Consider the following 14,398-nt stretch of genomic DNA (forward strand, 5'->3'; position numbering starts at 1 on the left):
TTTAGAATTCAATCCTTAATCTCAGAAAATTAAAATCCTATTAATTGGACTTCAATCTGGACATTAATTTAATTTTGATTAAAAATTACTTATTTAATTAAATTAAATAATTAAAAATTATTAAAAATTTCAAATTTTTTCCAAGCACTTGGAAACATCTCTTTAGGTCATTCATGACCTTTGGAGGTGATTCCAAGAAGTTTAGAGCTGATTTGGATCAAAACTCCTAAAATGTCCTTAATTAGACAATTTCAATAATTCATTAAATATCCGAACTTTGAAAAAACATAACTAATTCCAAAAAAATTCAAATTGGGTAAGCTAAAAGACATTCAACTCCAATTAAAATCTAGTATTTATTAAAAAGATTAGCTTTCTAGAAATCAACCTAAATTAAAAAGTCAACTCTCCAATCAAGCGTAGTTCGATAACCAGGGTCCGAAACTTCTAAAAATTATAACTTTGCATGGAAAACTCCAAATCCAGCAAACTTAAAGTTTAACTACTACTTTTAAGATCAAATATTTAATAAAAATGCAGAAACCCCCAAAACATAACTTGCTTCTAAAAGTGACCTGCTGAAGATATTTAAAACTTTGCATGAATAGACCTTGTATCCAATAAAGTGCTAGTAAAAATGAAATTAGAAGAGAGCAATTCCCTTCACTAGGTTAATGACACCTCCAGATCACTTTATTGCATGGTTCCTTATGGGTGCATACTAGCCATGGAGGTAACGCTACTAACTTCAAGAAGGAAAGAAACCTTGATGGCTTTAAAAGTAGTCACTATTATTAGAATCGATGGAGAAGCTTTTGAAACCTTCATGGACTCAACACTCCGAGTAGCGGACAAAGCAATTGTTGATGCAATTGAAGCTGCTACTACAAGTGTTGGCGGTGAAGTAAACTTTGGTGTTGATGAAGAAATTGGAGCAACAAATTAAACATTGGAATGCTTTCTTTTTGTTTTAATCTCCTTAGTAGGTAGGTTAGAGACTCGACGTAGCTGCCTATTGTGTCAAAAGAGAAACATACACACTGGTGATGCAGATCAAGAAAAACAAGGATGATTTTACTTCATATGTTATCTTCAATACATAAAGAATTCAAAATAAGGGTAATTAATGTGGGTTGTAGATTTGCTCTCTATCCAAGATTTAATTAGAGCCTTCCTTATGGAACCTATTTAATTGAATAGACATTAGATGTAGGATCAATGATGTGAAATTGACTGGTAGTTACTAGTGTAGACTATGATTTGCTGAGCTAGATGTTTTCAAATGATTCAATCCGTGGTGATTTGTCTTGGCCATCATTGAACAAACCCTACAAGATGTTAGACCGATCCACTGGACCGGTCCAGGTGGGACCGGCTTACGGGCGAAACAATGGATCTTCTTCGCCTGCTGCGGATGCCGCGCGAGCCGCAAATCCACGGGAGCTGATTTAGGAAGGATTTTTGAGAAAGTTTAGGAGGGAATTTGAATGTAGGGTCTGTTAAGGGATTTCCTTTTGATTTGTATGTATTAAATACTTTGTTTTCCTAGGATTAGGGCATCTTGAATTTGGCTGAAATTTGAGATCTCTTAGATTTAGGTTTTCTTTGGGCTCTAGCGACATCTAGAGATTTGGGAGAGATCGATCATCCTCTTGTGGTTTTTGGTAGAGAAAGCTCGCTGGTTTTCAAAGATAGGAAATACTTGAGATCTACAAGTGTTTTCTATCACAAGACCAATCTAATGGTTAGGTGGATTCTGCTCAACTAGTGCTTGATTCAGTATGAGGCTGATGACCAAATAGGTCTACATGGATCTTGATGCTAATGATTGTTAAATTTTTAGGTCTTCGGGGCAGGCATTTCAAACATATAATCCGTGACTAATTTAGATGTTTGACACGTGTTCATCCAATGGCATTTACAAAGACATTCAACCGCAACCAATAATTATCATCTTTTCTTCAAGCATACATTCTATATTCATTTTTATCAATTAAGTTTTTTTAAAGTTTTTTTTTAATCCTACTCTGTAAGAATTAAGCATATTTAATCGGGTTGAAACTTAAATCACACAAGGGTGACAAATTAGCAAACCGTTACTTCGCATAGTTGTATTAGTTATTTCTGTAGAACTAGTAAAAGTTGAATTATACTCCGAATGTTTGCATGTATTTTATGATTAAAAATCAATCTATTATCATCCTTCAATTCTCAGAATTTGAGATTTGGACCTCCAACAACGTTTTAGCCGAAGACTTGAGCATATCTGATCTACCTGAGAAATTATATCTAATTACTCTATTTGAAGGATATCTTAATCATCTTTAATAATTCTCTATTACAATTACTTTCCCAATTCCCGTGGAGTGTTCGAAAATATTAGACAGAAAGATGGGGATATGCTTTACAACAAGTTCTTGCATGCAACTTAGGTTCCGTTTGTAACAGTTTTCTTACTACTTTCTAAAACAGCTATCTAGTACAAAAAATACTTGAAAGCAACAAAAAAATAGTAGCAAAAAACAGTAAGGCTTCGTTTGGGACGGCTTTCTTAGAAGGAAGCAGTAAGAAAGCCGTCCCAAATAAAGCCTTAATCATAGAGTATCATTTAATATTTTAATCTTAATTACTTTATTGGACTAACAATCACACTATTTCAATCGAAAACCATTGAAATAAAATTCTATTAGGATGTGTTAAAAGCCATCAGATCTATTTTGAGATTAGTGCTCTATGAATTCTTCCTATATAACATTAAGCTCAAAGAAAATTAAATATTTTTCAAGCCCATCCCTAATACAAATGGTATAAGGATACATTGACAATTGTTTGACTCTCTATGCCATTTTTTGTTCTTCAATTTTTCTTAGAAAGTTTGCTTATGGTGATGCAGTTAACTAACATTTGCTGATGCATGGTTGTGTTAGATGCTTAATCCTGCTCAAATTAGCTATGAGGAGTATGAAAGTATGAGAGATCTCATACTTCCGCTTGGCCGATCAACTGAATTCTCCATATAGAACAATATAGTGAGACTCTGTAGCTTTTGGTGATGAAACTGTACAACTGTTTAGATCAAATGTGGGAAAGTGATTGAGCAATTTTGTGTTGTTTATTTGTATAAATTTTGTAAAACTTTGTTCTATTTTTGATAACCCTCCAAGCACCTATTTTTCTATCTGACATCAAATAGTGAGATCCAATTTGTTTAAAAAATTGCTTCATCTCTGTTAAAGAAGTTCGGTTGAAAATCTTTGGCTTAGTATGATTTCTATTTTCTATTTGTTTTTTGTGTAGAAAAAAACAGGGAATGAATTTTAGATTCTATTTGGATGAAAAAGTGGATAGTTTTGAGGATACATAGTTCAACAAACTTAATATTGCAACAAATGTATCAAGTCTTTATTCTACTACGTGGGATCTGTTATATGAATTTTCATTCTCCATTATATTTTATTATGAGTTGAATTTTCATTTAAATCTAATAAATAAAAGAATATTTTTAAAATTGACTAACCAAAAGTTTTTTAGGTATGTCTCTACTTTTTTTTTTAATACAGGTTGTATTTAATATATCTACTCTTCTAACATTTTGTGGGACTGAGCTTCCTTTTGGGATAGTTTTTTGGCCGCTTTCTAAAATAATTTTTTAGTATAGATGTTTTTAAAAAAGAGAATAAAAACATACATTCTAAGTTTTGAATGGTGGATATCTTAGCCTATTATAATGTTCCCAAATTGCTTTTATATTGAGGTTGGAAATGAAGGAATGCGACAAGTGATTTCCATCTTCAAAATGATATAACCATCCTTCTCTATAACTTGCCCAATCGTGTTCCCTGTACTGAGGTCTTGAAATACATAATAATAAGCAAAAAATGTTATCTTACAGTTATGGTATTTAGTGATTTTATGGATTAATAGATGATTTACTGTAATAAGGAATATATAGTTATTGAGAATAAATGTGGATGAAATCGAAATAATATCTTTACCTACAATAGTTCTTAGAGAACCCTTGGTCACTATTATTTTTTTATTACTAGGACAGAGTTTGTAGGTTTAAATTTTTTTTAGCAAAGTTGGTCATATGGATATGGTTAGTGGCTCATGATTCTGGGATCCAGATGTAAGGGGAGTTATTCATGGAACTAAAAATACTAGAGTTAAAAGTCATATTGTTTTGAGGTAAATAGCATGATTTGGTTGATTTTTCTAGAGACTTGAGAAGTTTTTGAGCTTGTCTATTTCTTCTAGATTAAGCCCGTTTTTGAGCTTGTCTATTTCTTCTAGATTAAGCCCTTCCAATTCCATTAGACAAACCCACCCTTTTTGGTGATATTCTTTATTTTCACTATAGCCTGGGGATATTTCCGTAGATTTCAAACATTTGTTTTTGATGAGTCATTTCTTCTTATGGTAGTTACACCATAAATTGCTTTTGGAAGAACACTTTGCCCTTCAAATAAAGAGTTTGTAGCAATAAATCTCTTAACTTGAGGTTTAGTGGTTGTGATAATAGATATTTTGTAGATCTGAGCGTCAAGTATTACCATCCTTCTTCCATCTTCGGCTTATATGAGAGAAAAAAAATCTTATTTAGTGATTGTAGTTTTCACTTCTTAAGAATTGGATGTGGACTTGATCGACGTCATTAATGATTCATGTAAGAAACTCAAACATCCTTTCTCTTTCTATAAATTCCTTAAGAATTATTGAATCATCGTAGCATGTCATCTTGAGATATTGATAATAATGCAGTTCAAAACAATAAATCTTCATCGCATTACAGTGCTCAACAACAAGAATGTTGTCTTGTTTGGTTATTGAAATTTTAGTTTTAATCTTGTAAATGAGGACAATATCATTCACTTATGAATATATTTCATGATCATTATATGATTGCGGAATACAATAATTCTTTAAATCAGTGGGACATGTATGTTTCTCCATCAGCTGCACTTCCTTCTTCGGCTTATATGAGAGAAAAAAAATCTTGTTTAGTGATTGTAGTTTTCACTTCTTAAGAATTGGATGCGAACTTGGTCGACGTCATTAATGATTCATTTAAGAAACTCAAACATCCTTTCTCTTTCTATAAATTACTTAAGAATTATTGTATCATCGTAGCATGTCATCTTGAGATATTTGTAATAATCCAGTTCAAAGCAATAAATCTTCATCGCATTAAGTGCTCAACAACATGAATGTTGTCTTGTTTGGTTGTTGAAATTTTAGTTTTAATCTTGTAAATGAGGACAATATCATTCACTTATGAATATATTTGTTTGATGAAATCTTAAAATTTTTTTTGCTGATGGAGAAACATGCATGTCCCACTGATTTAAAGAATTACTATATTCCGCAATCATATCATGATCATGAAATATGCTTCATCCCAAAGTATAAATTTTGGGTCTTTCTGCTCCAGAGGATGATCCATAAGATGGATCTTTCCCTTTCCTTCCATAAACCATTTATGATAATTTCATCTCTTCAGGTGATATGGGCTTATAGCCCTATAGTTCTTCTTTAGTATGGTTTTTACCATTTAAGATGGTCGACTCCTTTGAAGGGAAGTTAAAAAAATCAATCATAATGAAGAGAATGAAGAATCTCAACAAGAAGTAGAAAATGAAAGAGAAAATATTGGAATATGGAAACATTGACCTTGCTCTTATACCATGTAGAAAAGTACATAAGTAGAAAAATTACTTTGAATTTTATTTCTTAATTCTATAAAAAATGTGATAGTATTTATAAACTTCTCCAAAAAGATTTACAATGGAAATAATTCAAAGTCATTTATAATAAAGAGAGAAAAGTTTTCAAGTGGGGCAGGTGAAGAATAGAAAGCAGAGGCACATGAGTTGCAATATAAGAGCTATAAGATGATTGTTCTAATGCTTAGAACCCTTGATTTGTGTGCTCAAGATTTTCTACCAAAATTGATTGTTTCTACGACCCTTCAATCTTTATTTATTTATTTATTTATCGAAACTCTTGGATGTGTATGATATCTAGAGAAACCAACTTAAAAAATATGGTTAAGTTGTGAAATACTTTCTGAACCCAATGGGATTTCTAATAGTTGGCACAAACTAGGATGGTAAAAAAGAAATGTTGGATCTGCTTTTCTTGAAAAATTGACCCTTCCCATCCTCCTTTCCTTCCCATCCTCCTTTCCCACCCATATCCTCTCTTAAATTTAATTTGTTTTACATTTTGTTATAACATGAGTCTCCACTATGGCTTAGAAATATTTGACATATCACCTCTTTTTGATGGGGAATTTGTGAACATGTTGATTGCTTGTAACTTGTTCAACTTACACTTCTTAAAAAAAAGGTTATGCCTTCAAAAATAGAATTAGCGATTTTTTATGTTATGGATCCATATATTTGCTGTGTAGACCATAATAAGATTTTGCAGTACACCAACACCAACACCAAGCATTTATCCCACTACATAGGGTCAGCTACATGAATCCTTTTTCCCCATTGTGTCCTGTTAAGAGTCAAATACTTATTTAAATCTAATAAAGAAATGTCATTTCTAATATTCTCTAACCAAGTCTTTTTAGGTCCACCTCTACCTTTCTTAACATAAGCTAAATCTAATACATATCCTTTCCTAATCGGGTCATTGGAAGGCCGCTATTTTATGTGACCAAATTATCTAAGATGACTCTCACTAATCTTATCTTCCATTGGAGTTACTCCAACCTTTTCATGTATATGCTCATTTCGTATCCTGTCTCTAAGAGTAAAGCTACTCATCCACCCGAGCATCTTCATCTCTGCAACACTTAACTTAATATTATGCTTCTCTTTTAATGGCCAACATTTTGCACCGTAAAGCATTGTAGGTCTCACCGCCATCTTATAGAATTTTCCCTTAAGTTTTTGGGGGACTTTTCTATCACACAACATGCCTGATCCATTCCTCCACTTCAACCATCCAACTTAAATTATGTTAACAATATCTCCATCTATTTCGCCATCACTCTGAATAATAGATCCAAAATATCTAAAACATGTACTCTTAATAATGACTTGATAGTCCAAAGTCACAATCACCCCACTAGATCTATTACTACTAAAATTACACTCCATATATTCAATTTTAGATCTACTCAAACGAAATCCTTTAGACTCAAGGTAGGCCTCCGTAATTCAAGTTTACCTTCAACTCCCTCTCTAGTCTTATCAACAGGAAGGATGTCATCAGTAAAAAGCACACACAAGGGCACTATAAAATACTGTTGAATTGCATATATACTAGTTATAGGAGTGATCTTTAGGAAGTGCGCGCCCATGTAACTATCCTGCACTGATGCAGAGATTATGGCGAGGGCAATTTTATGTTTGAACTTATTATTGTGTTGGACAATATACACAAGTAGTAAATCATCTAGTTTGCTTCTAGTATATTTGCTGTGCAATCTCTACTAGTTTTTAGCTTTGCATGATAATAACTGGGGGCATGATTTACCATGTTTTTAATTGACAGGGGACTCACTCAACAAAAACAATATCTGAGGTTAGTGGTACTGGAAAGAAGCCATACAAGCAAAAGGGAACTGGGCGAGCAAGGCATGGTACATTGCGTGGGCCACAGGTTACATTTGCAACTTTTGTCTTTGCTGTCCATTTCCTTTCTAACCTTTGTCTTAGATATGATATGAACCACATGCACGTAGGTCAGGTGTATATTTCACCAACCTTTGAAAGGGAGGTCCACGTTTGACCTTCCTCAAAATTTCAAAGAAACTGTTAGATACTCTACATAGTATCCAAAAATATTAACAGATGTTCTGGAATAGCTACAGGCTCATTGTATGTTATCCTAACAGTTCAGGGGTGGAGCTACCATGCACGGACCTAAGCCTAGAAGTCATGCAATCAAGCTACAGAAAAAAGTTCGACGGTTGGGGTTGAAAGTTGCTTTGACAGCAAGAGCTGCAGAGGGGAAGGTAATTTGCATTTTCACTTAGTCGTCGCATTGCTACACATAACTGCTAAGTAATAACTTCAGTCAAAATGTGTCAGCGTCCCTTTTTTGCTTCTTTGAAAACGGTTTCCTTTGTCTCTGTGTAGATGCTTTGCTTCTTTTTTTGACATTTCAATATTACTTGATGAGAAATGAGTTTTATTGTATCTCAGCACACCCATTCCTAGATTTGCTGGAATTTCATATGTTGGATATGCTCTCTTTTTTATGTCTTGTTCTACTTGGTGGTTTACAACATTGTTTATAATGTTGTAATGCACTTTGCTGTTGGGACCACTCAATGCGGCTAACTGGTGAAATAGGAACAATTTGACTCTTGCCCTGATTTTGATAATTGCTACGGCAGCAGATTTAAAGTTTCCACTTTCCACAATCACCCACCCACTCCCAATGGTTATCTCAGATTTCAATTTAAAAAAAAAAAGTGTGTTTACCAACTTGAGAGCATTGAAAGTAGATTGGAGGATGTTGAATAGTTTAGAATATTGCAAAGAGAACCCAAGGCTGTTTAATAGTTTTGGTACTGTGGGAAATAACTGGGAATTTTCAAAGCAGCTTTTTCAGCAATGAAATGCCAATTTATTATCTGATTTGCTAGGATCACAATGCATGATAAAAGATGGGAAGACATCAATACATTAAGGGTTTGTTAAGCTCTGCGCTTCTTTTTTTTCTTTTAAACCTGTCATCCATGTGTGCCAAGGTCATAGTTGATGGTGGTGAGTTGTGTGTTTGTGTTGGGATGTGAGCCGTACTTCTGCCCCCATTTTCTTCCTTCTCAGCACTTGGGAACATTAGGTTGCTCTAGGGCCAACTTCGACCTATGGACATGCTATTCGATTCAAATAGATGGTGAGAAATCTATCTAACACCCTTTTTATGATCAATAATCCTTAAATAGCCAGCCTTCTGGCAGCTTTAGTAGACCACGACCAGGTGGATACCTGGTGACCTCTCAACATTTCAATACGGCTGCTTCGCCTTGCAAGTTTTCTAGTCACTAATGTGTGGCCGCTTTGTATTGCTAACTTTTTGCTAGTTAAGCGAGAAAAATTCAACCATTTGGATTTTCAATCTTTATTTCATTTATTCTTCTTATAATGATGCATTAAAGGATTTTTTGGCCTCCTATTTCATACTAGCTACTAATTGTGGGGAGTAGGAGAGAAGGAATAGGGCTCAAAGGCTCCAAGTGTAAATTCATAATTGGAGGATGCAAAGAAATTAGTCATCTCCCCATGTCACTGTGCCATTATTCCTCTTCTCACTGCTCCACCTTGATACCTTTTTTTAAAATTTGCATAATTGCGCAACTCTTGAGTCGACAAGGAGATGAGGGTTGACTATGTTTGGAGCTTTAACAAATGCCCTTTACTATAGTTAGTCCATCCAAAATTATTTAACGTTGGGTTGTAAAAATAAAGAATTTGTCACTGTAGCATGAGAGGGATTTATTAATTTCCACCCCTTTTTTTTCCTTGGAACATAAATTTAGTTGAAGTGTTATTTTAACAAAATCATAACGCACATGCATGTTTTTCTTAAAAAAAAAATTCTGAAATGAGATTTATGAAGATTTAGACTCTCTTTGATTGAATATGGGTAAATGTGTTGTTTTGAACTTATTACTCTTCCTGTTTAAGCAGTTAGAGCCACCATCCACAAGAAATAAGGTTACCCACTATTGGAGGACTTATATTATGGCATATAAACATGACAAAAGCACAAAATAGAAACTCTACTGGCACCATTTTCAGGTGGATCAACATTTGGCATATGGCCTCTTTGTCTTGCCAGTTTTCCAGTCGCCAATGCATGGCCATTTTGTATTGCTAACCTTTTACTAATCAAGAGACAAATTCCTCCAATCTGATATCTTTCTTTTATTTATTCTTCTTGTAATTAAAGAACTTTTGGCCCTCTATTGCCTATTTGCCACTAATAGTAGTGAGTAGGAGAGAAACCACTAGGGTCAAGGGCTTCAAGTGTGAATTCCTGATTATAGGATACAAAGAAATAAATCGTCTCCCTGAATCACTGTGCCTTATTCCTCTTTTTCCTGCTCCGCCTCTCACCTAAATACTTTCTTTGAAAATTTGCATTACTAAGTGCTAACTGTTGTGTTGACAAGGGGATGAGAGTTGAGTTTCTTTGGAGCTACACCAAATGTTCTTTACTAACATAGTTAGTCCATCCAAATTTGTTTAACCATGGCTTGCAAAAATGCAGAATTTTTCACTTCAACACAAGCGCAGTCTATTAATTTCCTTTTTGTTTGTACATATAATGTTGTGAAGCATTGTTCCAGTGAAAACATGTTGAATGGTTTGCTTTCTGTCTGCTCAGCTTTTAGTTTTCGAGGATTTAGCAGTCCCGAGCCATAAAACAAAGAACATTGTAAATTATGTTTCCCTGATGGAGAATACAAAAAAGGTTTTGTTGGTTGATGGTGGCATTATTGACAACCAGTTGAAGCTGGCAACAAGGAATCTGCATTATGTGAATGTTCTTCCCTCAATTGTAAGTAAATTTTATATTGACGGTACCATTCTAATGATTCTGCTACTTATATTTAGATTTTATATCAGATCCTGATATTACTAGTGTCAGGGTTTAAATGTCTACAGCATCCTTCAGCATGACACACTTGTGATGACAAGAGATGCAGTTGACAAGATTGTTACGCGTATGCACACACCCATCAATCGATGACAGAGATGTTGAAGCCGTATGGTTAGAAAACTGGAATCGAGAATTGGTTAAGAGGTATTTAATGTTAGAAATTGATGCACTCACTCGCACTAATGAAATATTTGTTTGTGCTTGATGAATAAATCATTTTAGTGAAGTGTTAAGGCACTTATTTAATGAATTTATGTTAGAAATTAATGCAAATAACATGCCAATTTCAATGGATTAATGTTAAATATTTCTGCTTTTAGACTGATTCTTATTGATTCCTATTGATTCAAGTGTTGAGGCATATATGTTAATGGATCATTTATAGTATGAAAGATTAGATGAAGTGGAGTTTGAAATTGAATCAAATTTTATAATTACTGCACACTGTATATTATTTGTGTACAAACTCATGATATGTACTTATTATGGCTGTGAATTGTATCATGATATCACTGATTGCTCGAAAATTAGAATAATTTTTTCTTTGGCTTTTTAATATTAGTCTTTTACTCCTATTCAACAACTTAATTAAATGAACTATTCAGATGCGTGCAAGACTGCAAAGCAAAATGATACTGAGCTGGTATGAAGAAACCATTTGCATGGCTGGTCATCCTTGGGTTAAAAAAAGGGATTTGGTTGAGTTCAGTGAGATGGAGGAGTCGAACAGCAAGAGTAATGAAACGATGAAGAGAAAACAGTTATGATAACAAGATTGACAAAAAATAAAAGATTTCAAATTAGTAGGCAGCACGATTTTCCTTTCGGATTTTTACATACAATAGGGATCAATAAGGATTTGCTTAGTACACACACAAAGAGGTGAAAGGCAATGAGAGGATGCTAGTCAAATCATAACATGATTAAAAATAGAAATTTGTGGGCTATGAAAATTTGTGCCCCGGCCACTCCACAGACTCTTTTTTTTTTTTCTTTCGGGTCATCGATGAAAGTTTTAACTAGTAAGTTATGAGGTAAATTTTCAGAAGGTAGATTGAGTTATAAATAAGACACTACCCACAGATTTTGCCCTCATTTTGTGAGGACTTTATGATATGAGTTCTGGTTTCTTATAGGCGCAAGCCCCTATAGTTAATCACCTCTCTGGATAACGAGAGAGAACTTTCGATTAAGGCTAGTCGTTAAAGAGGTCGCGTAGGTTGCAAATCCAGTATATAAAGCAACAATTTTAGTGTTTGGATTTGGGATATGAATTTTGGAGTTTGAGATTTAAAGTTTATCACAATAAACTTAAAATATGTGATGGGGGGAAATGAAGACGAGCCCGATCAAGATCCCATGGTTCTATCGTCATGGGCTGTCATGATCTCTAGTCTACTTAGTCAAAGGAGGTAGTTGACCCAAACTGACAGAAAACACCTTGTCGGCAACTATGGGTTGCTTTGTCCATAGAGTCATTCAACCATGCACGTTTAGTTCCATAGTTCTTTCTCATTATCGGGAGGGGTAATTAACTATAGGGGCTTGCGCTTATATGAGACTAGAACTCAGATCATAAAGTCCTCACAAAATTTGGGTGAAATCTCTGGGTAGTGTCTCATCTATAAACCCATTTGTCTTCCCAAAATTGATCCCAAAATATAATACGTTAAAACTCCCCCGAAAAAATAACGGGGGAGGCCGGGGCTGAATTTTCGGAGCCCACAAGAATTGAATATTTATCATACTAAACAGTTTTTAGGAAACAGCTTTAAGATTTAATTACAGGATTTATTAAATTCCATAAATTAAATTCAATCCAATACCAAACAGCCCCTTAAGGTCATTCATTGAGGACCTTATCACCTTATGATCAACAAAAATTAAAAAAAAAGGTTGTTAAGAATTTGATCATATTAGTTATTTGAAATAATAATAAAAAAAAACATTATATTTTTTTGAACAATCTATAATCAAGATATTTAATATTATTGTTATCAATTAAACTACATGTAAATGCAATGATCAAGAGTATACTTAGTGACTACTAATTAGGAAATATGGTTAAGGGAACTCTTTATAAACGCTTTCACTAGATTAAGGAACTCTTTATAAATGATCAAGATCAAAGCTCATAAGTTTTTTAGTGACTAAAAATTCTTCAAATAATAAATTATAGTGTACTTAATATGGCGCATAATATTTTGTTAGTTAAGGTCGATTTGAATTTATTTTCTCTAACAAACATCCATCTATGGTCAGGGGCGGATCCAGCTTTTTTTAGGGTGGGTAATTTTTTTTTTGTAGGGGATGGGCAAAGATGCTTAGGATTAATAAAATTAGGGCAAAATTTTTTTTGAGAGAGGGCAAAATGTCCAAAGCACTCAAAATATTTTAAAATATCCCCTCTATTTTTTTTTTTTTTTTGAGGGGGATTTTTTTTTTTTTTTTTGAGGGTGGGCATTTGCCCCCCCTCAACACATGGGGGATCCGTCCATGTCTATGATCTATAAGATACCCTTAGATGAAATAACTTATAATTGCTAGCTGTTGAGAAGAATCCGTCGATCATGTAGACAAGTGACCATAATAACACAATGCGATGGAAGTATGAGATCTTAATCTGTTTCTCCATTATTTCCCTAGCCATTTACTTTTTAAGTGTAAAATGGTAAATTCCAATTCTAAATCAATTTGCTTCTACCATACACCAAGCACTTAGTGCCTATCTAATGACCTATCTTAATCGAAAGTTTTCTGTCACCACCTGAAAGAAGTAATTAATTATAGGAGCTTGTATTTATAAGAAATCTAGAGCTAGATCATAGAATCCTCGCAAAATGAGGACGAAATCTTTATGTGCCCATCTAATGACACATATTCTTGATTTTGGATTACTTTTCATACACATTGGAGAGTGCCTTTCATGCTAGGGGATAAACGAATGATGGTCTTAATTTATTTGTCTATTTGCTCCCACTCTTCCTAATTGATTGTCTAAAACCTTACTCTCTTTCGTCATTAATGGAGCTTTCTTTCATACACCCAATGCTTTATATTCATCTACCATAATCCAAAAGTTCTACAGTTCTGCCATTAGTTGAAGTCTTGTGCTAGTCCTCCTCAGAGTTGTAAGGCACGAGCTTAGATCATCAAACATGAACCTTCTCAGAAAAGAAGGAATGAAAGCCAATATTGTTTCCATTCTTTATTAGATCATTCAGATTTGTTAGTATTGGCTGAACCGTAAGCATCGATGTTAACCTTGCAATGTAACTACACTGCAGTATGGGTAGACAGAGTAATTATACTGTCTCCACAATCCTACGTAAATTGCTCAACACACTCTCTCGGTGGGCAAAAGACCAGCGTGCAGAAAGAGAAAGGCAAGCCGGCTCCATGCTGATCTTCTACTGATTACATAAGCTCTTCATTAATCCAGTGTTCCAGAAGTCACAACTACAAGAAGGGCTGTCAAAATCTGATCACGGGTTGGATTCGGGTGGAACCCAAAATGACCCGGCACTATTCAATACAACCCGAACCCGACCCTTTTTTTTGCAAACGGGTCGATTTTTCGAACTCTAACCTGACCCGCTTCTTTTATGTTTTACTCAACTTCTTTTTTGGAAATAGCATTTACTTATTTCGTAACAATCTTCTAGCGCCCTCTTAAATCAATTAAAAATGGGTTAAATCGAGTTGATTTTGGGTTTCTGGGTCAACCCGAATTTCACCTGGTTTTACAAATGAGTCAAAATCC

The 14,398-nt window shown here is 34.2% G+C and overlaps 1 protein-coding gene across 1 annotated transcript; it reads left to right on the forward strand.

Annotated features, from left to right (window-relative positions):
• Positions 1-727: 727 nt before the first annotated feature.
• On the forward strand, positions 728-10,960 carry LOC110095401 (50S ribosomal protein L4). The gene is made up of 5 exons (XM_020820934.2): positions 728-904; positions 7,510-7,620; positions 7,856-7,975; positions 10,360-10,533; positions 10,624-10,960. Exons 1-5 carry the CDS (start codon positions 728-730, stop codon positions 10,723-10,725), a joined length of 684 nt encoding a protein of 227 aa, XP_020676593.2. The 3' UTR covers positions 10,726-10,960.
• Positions 10,961-14,398: the final 3,438 nt, after the last annotated feature.

The sequence above is a fragment of the Dendrobium catenatum genome, unplaced genomic scaffold (assembly GCF_001605985.2).
Source record: "Dendrobium catenatum unplaced genomic scaffold, ASM160598v2 fragScaff_scaffold_1199, whole genome shotgun sequence".
In the NCBI taxonomy this organism is placed as follows: Eukaryota; Viridiplantae; Streptophyta; class Magnoliopsida; order Asparagales; family Orchidaceae; genus Dendrobium; species Dendrobium catenatum.